This window comes from Sitophilus oryzae, unplaced genomic scaffold (genome assembly GCF_002938485.1).
Source record: "Sitophilus oryzae breed Bouriz unplaced genomic scaffold, Soryzae_2.0 scaffold_1441_pilon_pilon, whole genome shotgun sequence".
Lineage (NCBI taxonomy): Eukaryota > Metazoa > Arthropoda > Insecta > Coleoptera > Curculionidae > Sitophilus > Sitophilus oryzae.
In genome coordinates, this window is record NW_022146106.1 from 1,378,031 (window position 1) to 1,391,933 (window position 13,903).

Genomic DNA, 13,903 nt, shown 5'->3' on the forward strand with positions numbered 1-13,903 from the left:
CATTTTCTAACTAGTCAGGACAAGACACTAAAATCATTAGACAATCAAATCAAGATACGAAACATAAGACACGAAAAACATTAGACGATCCAATCTATTATAAGGCTCCTTGATTACAAATTAGTGTTTTTGACATAGCCATGGCACTAATAAAATACAATTTTTTATTAAGCGAGAATGTCAAAAGTTGACATATGATATGTCATTCTATTCAGAATGTCATTTTCTATCGAATAAAGTAAAAAAATATCGAGGGTGCCATTTAAAAATCAAAAGTTGTAGTCATTTCCGGTAAAACGGGAAGTGACCAAAAACAATTGAATACGTCAATCAATCCTGATTTATGTCATATACTAACGTACCAAGTCTCATTACTTTATCTAAAAAAATAAAAAAGTTACAGGGACTTTTGAGACGCACCCGGTATAGTTGAATTTAAAATAACAGCGATTTAAGTAATTTTAAAACAAACGGAGATAAATAATATTTTTGCTCTCTCTGTGTAATATCCAATAATTGGTTTCTTTAGACAGATCGACTTTCGTTAACTTATAACCCAAATTTCAATTTTAAAAATATTTAATTTATGATTTTACCAATGCTTATTCACGATCATGTTTTTGTCAATTTTACAAGTTTTATTTTTTATCTAAAAAATATTAGAGATAGGTATAGGTTAATATAATGGAAATATTATGAGATATAAAAGGAGTTTCAAAAAATGTAATAATATATTGGGTGTTCCATATAAAATAAGAAAGATGCTACCACTTTTCGAATGATGCGGCAACACTGTAATGCTGAAAACATTTTAAGGTGCGTATTCATTATCCGCACGAACGAACGAACGAACGAATGTTCGCTAGTGGTATGGACGGGGACCGCACGATAGGACCGCACGAGAAGACCGGAGGCATTTGTTGGCGAACGCCTTTGATGTACCGACTCGAAACGGATGGTCGAGCGAACGAACGAACGAACGGCCGCATGCGTTCGGTCCCCGTCTAAATATACCGCACTTTCATTCGTTCGTTCGTTCGTTCGTTCGGATAATGAATACGCACCTTTAGAAAGATGGAGCAGGTGCCTTTATGTAAAAATTCAAATTTTCAAAAAAACCACCGGTTCTCCATGAACGTCTAACGTGTCATCGCACAGTGGTTCCCCTTAATTAGCTGCGCGGTTATAACTGTTATATATCTAGATATAGCTTGACTACACCTTTTTTAATAGAAATTCATAACAAATGCTAAATAAATATATATATAAAAAAATTAATGTAATATGTATTAAAAAAATGGGCCCAGTTCGTGTGATTTGCATTTTAAGTTCTAACTATTCGGAAATGTATACAGATTATGTTTGCACATATGTACATATTATTTCATATTGAAGAGGTCAAATTTATTGTAAATGTTGACAAAATAAAAGAGACAGTTGTTTCATTTTATAAATACAATTTTATTGTCAATTGATATACAGTATGTCCACGAAATAAGTTGACACGAAGAGGAAAAAATAAGTTACTTTTATTTTAAGACAAAAAGTCAATCTTTAACCACCCGGTATAAGATCCGGCGGCAATTCGCGGCAGCCAATGGCAATTAATTTATGTGCAATATACTTTAAGCAACAAGTATTTTCATGCCGTTTAAGAGCATTTGAAAGGGAAAGTAGTTAAAAGTCTTAAAGAGTGACAAGCACAAATGTAAAAATACTATTTTTGTTACCTTCAAATAAATTGCCATAAACTAATATTACTTAGGTTTTATTAAGTGCAAAAAAGAAAAAAACAGTTCTTTTTATCTTCTTTTCGAACGTCCATATACAGAAAAGGCAACAGCTTTTATCAATTTAAATAAAATAAATAATTAATTGGCGTTATCTGAAAACTGTTTATGTCAGCTTGATACCAGTAGCAAAAATGTGACATTTCTATTAAAAAAAGCGCTACACTAGGCTTACTTGATTTTGTTATTTATTATGTATCATTTACAGGGGAATATAAGAAAAGTATTAGCAACAATTTCATGCAAACATTTTGAAATTAATATTTCTAAGTAAAGACCTATCTGTGCATCGCCGTGAATCACCCTATACAGGGTGTTTCAAAAAACATGTGCCATCTCTCGTGGGGAGATTCCTCCGTAAAAATACGATTTATTTTTCATATCAATATATCATATAGGTCCGATTCTGCTTTGTTTCGTAGCTACAGGATGTTAAAGTCTTAATAATTTTTCGATTTATTATAATTTTCTTCCAAGTACTTTCTGTGATTCGAATGAAATTTTGAGGATAAAAATTACTATAAGTGCTACATATTTTAATGCTAAAAAAGTGTGGATAAATTCATCAGGGACGTACATATGGGTTATCACTGAAATAATTTAAAAAAACATGTGCGCCACTGACTTTTTTCTTTTGATACCAAAATTATGTAGGCCGTTTAGTGCCAATTAAAAGTTATCTCTTGATATTTTGTCGAATTCGGCCTCCTTGATGAGATAAACGCAATTTTATTAATCACAATTAATAAAATTAAAATAAAAATGAAATTAATAAATTATATATTTTACCTAATTTATTATTAGATATTATTACTATTAAATATTATTACTATTAGTCCAACATACAGTAATTTCAAATAATAAAATATTGGTTATTAAGATAACAACAAAAAACCTAATTTAAAAAAATTTTAACATCCTGTAACTCTAAAACTATGCATTTCCATACCCATGTTTATAGGAACTTTTTTTCATATTTTTTGATGAGGAATCAATGATTACTTCTTTAAAACTTTCTCAAGTTAATGATGTTATTTTTTTTTAAAGATTGCTATTAGAGTTGGATCAAGACAAATTAATAAAATTGCGTTTATCTCATCAAGGAGGCCGAAATTGACAAAATATCAAGAGGCAACTTTTAATCGGCATTAAACTGCTGACACTATTTCGCTAACAAAAAAAAAAGTCCGTAGCGTACCATTGCGATAAAAAAAAAGTAGTACAAGAATTAGTAGTCCCAGATAGAACTCCTGGTCTATAAGGATATCAAGAAGTGGATATCGTCGAACAATACAATTATGCCACCGAACTTTTTAGGCGTTACCATGAATTTAGTAATAACTGGTAGGTATACGTGGCGAAATAAAAGTTTAAAAATCCACCTACCTTTTAAAAATGGGCAATTTTTCAATTTTTTTTTATTTTATTATAGACCAGCAGATTAAATCATATTTTGTTGTATTTCTTTTTTTTGATCGCAATGGTACATGCTTTTTTTAGACAAATATTCCAGTGATAACCCATATGCACGTCATTGGTGAATATGGCAACTCTTTTTTAGCTTTAAAATATGTCACATTTATAGTAACATTTACCGTCAAAATTTCATTCGAAATGCCAAAAGTACTTAGAAAAAAAGTATAGCAAATTGAAAAAAATATTAAGACTTTAACACCCTGTAGCTAGGAAACAAAGCAGAATCTGACCTATGTTGATATGAAAAATAAATCTTATTTTTACGTGAGGGAATCTCCCCACGTGAGATGGCACATGTTTTTTTGAAACATCCTGTATATTATGATATGTTTAGTAAATGACACACACATTATGATCGTTGTTTTGTCTTTCGATTTAACAAGTATATTTCTATTTGGGACAATACTAACAATACATTCTGCTTAGTAAGTCAGTGGAATCCAACTAGGCTTGTGTTAAGATTTTTTCATTTCGAGTTTTAATAAAAATTAAGATATTTTAAAACGGAAAATATAATGCTGGTATAATTAACAGATACTGTTACCTTGTTAACCTTGGAACTTCTATTCCTTATACATATTTTTTTCTTTCCTTTACAAAAATACATATATTTCTTTATTTATGAAAATTTTTCAATTATGTACATATATCTATATCTGGAAAATAATTATTAGTATACCGGGCGCGTTTCAAAATTTTATTTTTTCAGATAAAAAATAACGAGATTTGGTATGTTGTATATGACAAAAAAATCTGTTGCTTCCTGTTTCACTGAAAATGACTACAACTTTTTGTTCTTAAATAGCAGCCTCGATATTTTTTTTACATTATTCGATAGAAAATGACACTCTGAATATAGTGACATATCATATGTCAATTTTTGACATTTTCATTTAAAAAAATCGTATTTTAAATTTCAATCTAGAGTGTCATGGTTGTGTTACAAGCACTAATTTTTAATCAAGGAACCTTAGAAAAATAGATTTGATTGTCTAATGTTTTTAGTGTCTTGTTTAAATGGAATGAGGGTGGTTCATTAGCATATTTGGAAAAAGTTTTTTACGAATAATTTGGTAACACGCACTAGGTATCCTTGGTATTTCGAGCCAAATTGTCGTTATGAACCGCATGTTACAAATTCAAATAAACCATATGCGAAAATGTAATAGTTAACATATGATATGTCATTCTTCATTCACAATAATTGTATAAGTCAATCAATCCTAATTATTTATGTCATATACTAACACATCAAATCTCGTTTTTTTATCTGAAAAAATAAAAAGTTATACGGGTGAGCCACACAAAAAATGTAATTCGAAATCTGTTACATATTTTCTTCTAATTTTAAATATTTCATTAATACGATTATAAATAAAGGAAAAGTCAAGTAAATTTAATATATAACAAAGCAAACAGATAAAGGTTTTTGATCTAAGTTATAAAATACATGAGAAATATTATAACTTATTGAATTGAAATATTAATACTTATTAATTTATCTGATATCTCAGGTAACCGGAACATTATGTCATATATTATATTGATACGATATTAAAATTCTTTTAACTGAAAAATTGGTTGACGTAGTTACAGACCGATATTGCATTATTTGGTACATTTTGATTGAAAACTCTACCTTATAATATTAATAAGATCATTTTAAACGTATGCTAGAAGCTGAGAATTTAAACCAATTATAGAGTGAAAGACATTTTCTGTACTCGTGAGAAACTAGACTTTTGAGGCTAAAATTAAGACTTATCCCAAGCGTTGACTATTGTCTGACTCAAAATTATAGTTATATTTTGTTGTGTAGTTAGGCCGACCATACCAACAGGTATGGTAGGCTATTAAGATCGGCAAAAAAAATATTTTTTAATTTCACTTAAAATAAGTTATTTGAGTCATAAATGACCTAAATACAAAATATTTTCTCTCTCATGGTGTCTGTCGGTCTGTCTGTAACACGATAACTCAAAAACCGCTAAACCGATTTTAACCAAATTTGGCACAAAAATACTGTGGCACCCGAGAATCTGGCCATTATTTTTTGGTGGGTGTGGGGGGTTGGTACGGGGGTATGGGAGGGGGTTAAACATTTTAAAAAATCGTAACTCCAAAATTACAGTAGCTAGCGAAACGCGGTTTTCAATTTATGATTAGGAATACTATTTGTAACAAAATTTGTAATGATATCAAAATCAGTTAAAGTCGCAGTTTTTGAGATAAAAAAAATTGGAAAAATTCCTTTACTTTGAAACTAAAAGGACTGCCGACCAACTCTTTATTAACATATTTTAGTATGGGCGGCTATATGTGCCTCCCGGCGCCATTTTTTTTTATTAAGTCATTGCTTTTTAATATTTTTAGAAGTAAAAAATGTCTATACCTATGTGGCGGATTCATCTCTCCAAAAAATCCTATATGGGTATTTCGCCACTGCAAGAAAATCTACAAAATAAAATAGTTATTTTTTGTAAACACTTCTGCGTTAATCCAAACGGAAACTACCTTTCAGAAGTTAGGTTTACAGATATACAAATTTGCCTAACGAACAAAAAAATGCTTAACGTTTCGGAAAGTTTATCTCTTTCCGTCGTCGGAAGCAAAAAAATACAAAGAATAAAGAAAAAAACTATTTAAAATATTTAAATTCAACTATTCGAGAACACTTTAGTTTTTAAAAACAGATACGTCTACAAAAACCGTTGACGTTCTGTTAAAATGACTTATATATCAACTTAAACTTCAAAATTAACAATTACTACCTGATAACAATTACCTCTCCAAAAAAAATCCTTTATGGGCATTTCGCCACTGCACTGCAAGAAAAATCTACAAAATAAAATAATTATTTTTTGTAAACACTTCTGCGTTAAACCTAAATGGACACTGCTTGTCAGAAGTTATGTTTACAGTAATAAAAATTTGCCTAACAAAGAAAAAAATGCTTAACGTTTCGGAAAGTTTATCTCTTTCCGTCGTCGGAAGCAAAAAAAAATATAAAGAATAAAAAAAAATTATTTAATATATTTAAATTCAACTATTCGAGAACACTTTACTTTTTTTTAAACAGATACGTCTACAAGAAACCGTTGACGTTCGGTTGTGAACAGAATCTGTTTTAAAAAAAGTAAAGTATTCTCGAATAGTCGAATTTAAATATTTTAAATAGTTTTTTTCTTTATTTCTATTTTTTTGCTTCCGACGACGGAAAGAACTATTTTGTAGATTTTTCTTGCAGTGCAGTGGCGAAATACCCATAAAGGATTTTTTTGGAGAGATGAATCCGCCACATAGATATAGACATTTTTTAACAATTGCCTGTGACAATTACTTAATAAGGTAAAACCAAAAAGCCCCAAGCTTTCTGTATGATTAATGTTATGTTCTTTAAAATCAAAGAAGCGATTGCCATACATTACTAACATCTACAGATGCATGAGCAATACACTTATTTTTATTAGATTGAATTAAAAAAGCCTCTTTTATTTTTCTTTTAGAGGCTATTGCTTCTTTCTTATAATTTTGGCGTTATTAAAATTTATTCTGTGCCCTCTGTCCCATGAATGCTGACAAATCTTAGATTTGTGAAAATCTCCCTTTCTTAAATAATCTTTATGTTCTTTAATTCGAACATTTTAGGGTCTAGATGTTTCACCATTGTAAAATTTATCGCATTCACATGGTATTTTGTATATTACATTTTTTGTTTGTTGTTCTGTATTCATTGGTTTAGTATGTGATAAAATGGATCTAAGTGTATTTTGTGTTTTGAAAGATGTTCGTATTGTTACGGATTCAGTGGGTCCACTAATTTAAACTCACGATAAAATACTTAACTAATTTATTTTTTATCACTCTGTACACACAATTTATACTGATTATAAAACACAATTTATGCAACTACTATTACTCTAACTTTTCTGGCACCTTCGCCAATTTATTCACAATTTAAAACGCGGTATTATCAAACTTCAAACTGGTCCAACTGCCGAGCGCGGGCTTTTATATACCCCTACCAACTGTTTCGGGAACATTCTATAGAATTGTGTAATATTTCTTTTACTTTCTGGCGAATTCGCCATGTTTCTTGACACGTTGCGGTTTATAGTTACTCGCTTCTCCGACAGATGGCGCCACATACACCTTGACAGTATGTTATATTGTTTTCCTATCCTTCTTATTTTATCCGAAACGCCTCGTATGTATGGAATTGTAAGTTGTACATATTGTGTATTGTTATCATTGTGTCTATGATTTGGGGTTTGTATTTCGTTTAATGTTTGTCAATAAAATATGGTGGATAGTCGTTTTTATTAATGTATTTTTTATGCGGTTTATCTCTATTTAGTGAAATGTCGCCTGAACATATTATTTTTTCCCTATCATATAAACCTTTTATAACTATATCTATATCTTTTTTACACTTTTAATTACAGTATAAGTGTAAAAAAGGTTTTTTACACTTATACTGTGATTAAAAACTACTATAAAGAGATAACATATCACAGTAATACAACACAGCATCAAAATACATACACATATAATACAGACTTACAAACATGATAGTCATAAATATACATTCACGCTAATAAAAACAAATTAAATTACAGTTAAAATTAATTAAATTAATAAAATGGCTGCTTCTTAGCCGAAATATTGTTATATATTTAGTCAGTTTATGTTGTGCATTTTATTTGTTATATAACCAATTGCATCATAATATGGTTCGGTTTTTTTCTCATTTTTAGATGGATAATGTAGTACTAAGAGGAATTGTGGGAACACTTCATTTCATACGATTTCCAACATCAAAAATGAAAAATTTTCTAGTACTGGCTAATCAAAAAGGTATGGCTAAATTGGTAACAACTGTATGCGCAACAGGAGGAGGTGCATATAAGTTTGAAGAAGATTTTAAAAGGGTATGCTAACTTTATTATCCATTAAAGTTGGTTCTTATAATAACCATTGAGTACAAGTGGTAATAGTTAAGTATCGACTTATTTGTTAGTATTGTAAGAAATAAGGTTCAATCGTTCTTCTCGTTTAGTGTTTCTCATTTGGACTTTTATATATTTGTATTTGTGATTTAGGTTTTGACATTAGTAAATTACTTGGTCTTTTTTGCAAATTTCTGTGAATATCAAAAAGAGAGGAGGTCTACCGTATCCTGTTGACATTCTAATAAAGGTTCTGACATCATTAGATAAAATTAAATTTTCAGTTCAAAATTCTTTCCTTCAACAGTTACTTATTGATAGTTAGATATTTAGTTCAACAAAACCGTTTCGAGTCGCGAAAGACGACGTGAGTATTTGCTTGTCAGTTACTTAGATAAATGTTTTTATTATATTCATAAGCTGGGAGATGTGTTGTGTACTCGAATTTGGCCTTTTTTTTTTCGTTATGACAATTAATTGTAAAATAGCAAAATAAAACACTAAATCACCACAATACACCAAAACACTTTTACTTTTACACTAGACGCGCGTTTCGCTAACCATGTTAGCATCATCAGCAGATGATTATAAACTAAAATACAATCTACAATTGGAGCGTTTATATACTCGCTCAGTGGACACAGAGTGGGCGTGGCAAGATCTAGCCAACCGAGTCAGAACCCACCGAGCGTAACAGTTAGATTTCCGCCACTAGAGTAGTAGGAACAAAGAACTTGAAGGAATTGGACCGTTGTCTCTGTTCATACTATCTTTACATTTATTAATTCTGATGCTTTCATATGCATCTAATTGCCTGTAATTTGAGACTTGTTTAAGTAATTTTAAGTTATTAAGATCTATACAATGTTCTTTATCAACAATATGTTCGGCAACGCAAGATTTATCAGGTTTACCATATCTTATCTGAGCTAAATGTTCTTTAAATCTAGTTAATATTGATCTTCTAGTTTGCCCAACATATTTCTGATTACAATCTTTACAAGAAATTTCATAAATACCCGACCTTTCCAGTAGATGTGTTTCATCCTTTGGATTACTTAATAATTGTTGTAATTTATTATTAGCACTATATACAAGTTTATAATTGACATTCTTAAAAATTCCTTTTAGGCCACGGGATAACTGCCAAACCAAACCAAACCAAATCAAACGGTATTGAAAAATATTTTGACGTATCTTCCTCCACTTGAAAAGTCGAATTTTCAGAAATCATTAACCTATATCTACGTTTTCTAATTATTTTATCAACTAGTGAAGGAGAATATCCATTACACTCAGCTACATTCCTAATGTAATCTCTTTCTATTTCATATCTTTCGTTGGAAAGTGGAAAACTAAGTAATCTATGAACTAAGAAATTTAAACTAGCCATTTTATGTTCAATACTATGATATAACTCATTAGGAATATATCTGCGTGTGGTGGTATTTTTCCTATAGATATCAAATTCCAGGCAATTATTAGTATTTCTAATAACTAGTAACTGTCGTTGTGCTCAATTTCATGTGTAAATTTAATGGAAGGAAAACGATTATTTAACTTAGAAATAAAATTATCTATGGTGTCTGAATTATCTAGGGTGTCTGACTTTTCATTATTTTTATTAAATTATTATCATTAAATTTCTTAGTTCATAGATTACTTAGTTTTCCACTTTCCAACGAAAGATATGAAATAGAAAGAGATTACATTAGGATTGTAGCTGAGTGTTATGGATATTCTCCTTCACTAGTTGATAAAATAATTAGAAAACGTAGGTATAGGTTAATGATTTCTGAAAATTCGACTTTTCAAGTGGAGAAAGATACGTCAAAATATTTTTCAATACCGTTTGATAGACAGTTATCCCGTGGTCTAAAAGGAATTTTTAAGAATGTCAATTATAAACTTGTGTATAGTGCTAATAATAAATTACAACAATTATTAGGTAATCCAAAGGATAAAACACCTCTACTGGAAAGGTCAGGTATTTATGAAATTTCTTGTAAAGATTGTAATCAGAAATATGTTGGGCAAACTAGAAGATCAATATTAACTAGATTTAAAGAACATTTAGTTCAGATAAGATATGGTAGACCTGATAAATCTTGCGTTGCCGAACATATTGTTGATAAAGAACATTGTATAGATCTTAATAACTTAAAATTACTCTCAAATTACAAGCAATTAGATGCATATGAAAGCATCAGAATTAATAAATGTAAAGATAGTATGAACAGAGACAACTGTCCAATTCCTTCAAGTTCTTTGTTCCTACTACTCTAGTGGCGGAAATCTAACTGTTACGCTCGGTGGGTTCTCACTCGGTTGGCTAGATCTTGCCACGCCCACTCTGTGCCCACTGAGCGAGTATATAAACCAATCCAATTGTAGATTGTATTTTATTTTATAATCATCTGCTGATGATGCTAACATGGTTAGCGAAACGCGCGTCCAGTGTAAAAGTAAAAGTGTTTTGGTGTATTGTGGTGATTTAGTGTTTTATTTTGCTGTGTAACCCCAAATGTTCCAACCCTCAACTGTAACAACTAATTGTGTTGTTACGACAACTAATTACTTCTGAAGATGCCAGAAATATATTGGCGAAACGTCAAGTAAAATTGATTATTTTTAATTAAAGAACCTCAATAACCCAAAAAACAAGTTAAAAAGTAATTTACGTTTTTAAAGTTAAAAGTATATTCACTATAATCTCCGTAATGCATTAATAAAATAATTACATTTTATTAGTACGTTGCGTTACACTACAAAACATAATCATTACAGGTATAGTAGTCGTCACATTATTACGTTCCGAAGCGTTTTCTGACTCTCCCTTAAAATTAGTAAAATGACACTTATCATGTTTTCCCCTGAACCCTTCATATGCAAGGTGCAAATACCATGACAACTAATGAAAGGATTAAAATATTTCAAGAACAAAAATGTGTTCTTTTTTCTTCAATACAATTTTACGGGTTTTTCTTTTTTGACAGTTCTCTTCATTTTTTTAAGTGTTTTATTCTGTGATCGACATGACATAGTTGTGTTTTTACCTGCATTGACATTTGACGAAACACCGCTTTCTAGGTTTCTGAGTAAATTATGTTTAAATTTCAAATTTTATTTAAAGAACCTGTCGTACATTCAGTTTACATAAAACTAAACTTACCATTCTTAACTTTTCAGGAAGTTAATATGAAATTAGCTAAGTATGACGAGTTCGAGTCGCTTCTCAAAGGATTGCTATATATTGACAAAAATAATCCGACAGAATGTTACTATTGGTCCAATCCCACTGATGGAACTAAATGTTCTAAAGTGCAGTATGATTTCTCAAGTCCCTATCCGTTTCTACTGGTTAATATTGGTAGTGGTGTCAGTATATTATCCGTAAATAGTGCTACGGAATGTAAGAGAGTTTCTGGAACAAGGTAAATATCCTAATAGTACATTATTAAGTTTTTCATATACACTAGTTTTCGTTCCCAAAATAAGCAATATGAAATATATTATAGCTGTTTATATTTTTTATATTTTGAGTATTATTATCTATTATTTTGTTGAACAAATCATTATGTAGTTTATCTGCAAGTTGATTTAATATTTAGTGTTAAACCAAACCAAACCAAACGAGACTTTGTAATTTTCCCCACGAATAATAACGGCGTCAGCGTTGGCTATGAAATGACGATCGATGACATTTCCCATATTATACATATAAAATGACAGCGATCTTCATTTTCACGCCGTTTTTATTCGATCATACTGTACTTGCATTTTTGGTAAAAATAAGTGGAATTGAGTTGGTGTTTGACAGTGGTCGCGCTATTAGAACTCTGAATTCAAAATGAATGGATATCTCAAAATCTATTAAAAACAATTGATTGTAGTTTTTTCAAAAACTTTCTTAACATTTTTGCTATATTTTCTCGCAGACAGTATGTGAAAATATTTATAAATAAAAAAGTTACATGATTGCTGAAAGTTGCTATGTACTAAAAGTAAATGGATGGGTTGTTAATATTTTTTGAATGAACAAAAACAACCTTATCGAATTTTTCTTATTTAAACATATTGTAAAAGATCCAATCTTCAAAATAAAAAAAAACGTTTCAATATCTAAAGTGGTTCTTAAGTTATGGCGTGTTATGTGTTAAAAAGGGGCTGCAAGCCCCCCCCCTCTCTTGAGCCCTTGATAATAATTGTATTATAAATTATTAATTATTATAATAATTATTATATAATATTATATACTATGTATTATACAAGGTGTCCCAGAAATCAGTGCAAGTATTTTAACTGGTAGTATAGTTCAACCCCAGAAACACGCCTATGAGGTTTTTTCCGCGAAAAAAAAATTGAAAATTCAGAATTTTTTGAAAATTTTTTTGGATTTTTTTTAGTTAAAAAACATAATTTCTTGATAATATGGCAATATAGGTAGTAGATTAAATTTACAAGAAAGAAAATCCAGAAAAGATCCAGTGGTTCTCAAAATTTGAACAAAAAATCATTTTTTTTTGGAAATTTTCAAAGTAAAACAACGGAGTTATTTTGGACTTATTTGAAAAACGGTAAAGGAAAAATATGTTTATTTTATCGAGATCCCCCTTAAAATACTTGCACTTATTTCTGGGACACCCTGTATATTATATATTATTAATTTATTATGTGACAAACAACTCTAGAGTATGTACTTTGAGTAAAATTTTGAGTCAAGCCCCCCCCCTTTCCAGAATTCAAGTGAGATTAAGCTTGTTAACGCCATATTAATCGCCAACCTCAACAAAGAAGGCACCTAGGAGGAGGAGGATAGCTAACAATATATGTAGAAAGTTTCAAGTTTCTTATTCGGTAATAAATAACACTAAACATTGTTTCAAGGATACAAGAAATTCTCGTAATACAATAAATAAACATCAGTTTAGCTATAATTAGAAAATAATTTCCAATCCAACCAAACGAAGTTTGCAATCTCACGATGATAAAACATTTTCTCGTACAAATAGTAGTTTAGCTTTTTTTGTCAGTAAAATACCGTGGGATCGAAAAATACATCGAGTTGTTTTGAAAATGATGTTCATTGACATTTATCAGACAATTTATATAACGTATAATATGACAGCGATCTTTATTTGCAAGCTAACTCGCCGCTTTTTTTCGATCATATGTGACAGCGTCCAAGTGTACTTGAACCAAGTACACTTGGACCACCGAGACAACCTACCTTTAGTGGGCGCTATAATAGGTTTGCAAACAAATTGATCGATCTTTTTCGTTTTTGGCGGGCTGTATGGCTATAAGACGTACAGCTGGTTGCAAAAAAAATGAATACGACTCTTTACACACTTTTTTCGAATATTTGGGCAATATATTGTATATTTATGTGTCAAGTATTTTGACATGTTAAGGTGACATTGTATAAAACAACTTTGCTTTTGACAAAGTGGCAAATAAATTTTTCAGAACGTCAGCATGACATGAGTAGAGAAATGGGGGACTGGTATCATAGAATATACTGCCCGAAATAATAAAAATATGTTTTAAATCGTATTCAATTTTATTGGAACCAGCTGTACATTTTGCCCAAGGTAAGAAATGCCATACCTCATAGACGTACGTTTTAATGAATGCGGTTTGATATTTTTCGAGTCAAGAATAAACTACCCTTAGGACAGTATTTAT

The 13,903-nt window shown here is 30.3% G+C and overlaps 1 protein-coding gene across 3 annotated transcripts in view; it reads left to right on the forward strand.

Moving 5' to 3' along the window:
- The window catches only part of LOC115876979 (pantothenate kinase 1), a 32,248-nt gene that overhangs the window by 10,614 nt on the left and 7,731 nt on the right, over nucleotides 1-13,903 (forward strand). For all 3 annotated transcript variants that reach the window (XM_030893033.1, XM_030893035.1, XM_030893034.1), the window contains 2 exons: nucleotides 8,024-8,197; nucleotides 11,405-11,649. In XM_030893033.1, coding sequence (XP_030748893.1) covers nucleotides 8,024-8,197; nucleotides 11,405-11,649 — 419 coding nt within the window. The remainder of the gene's footprint in view (nucleotides 1-8,023; nucleotides 8,198-11,404; nucleotides 11,650-13,903) is intronic.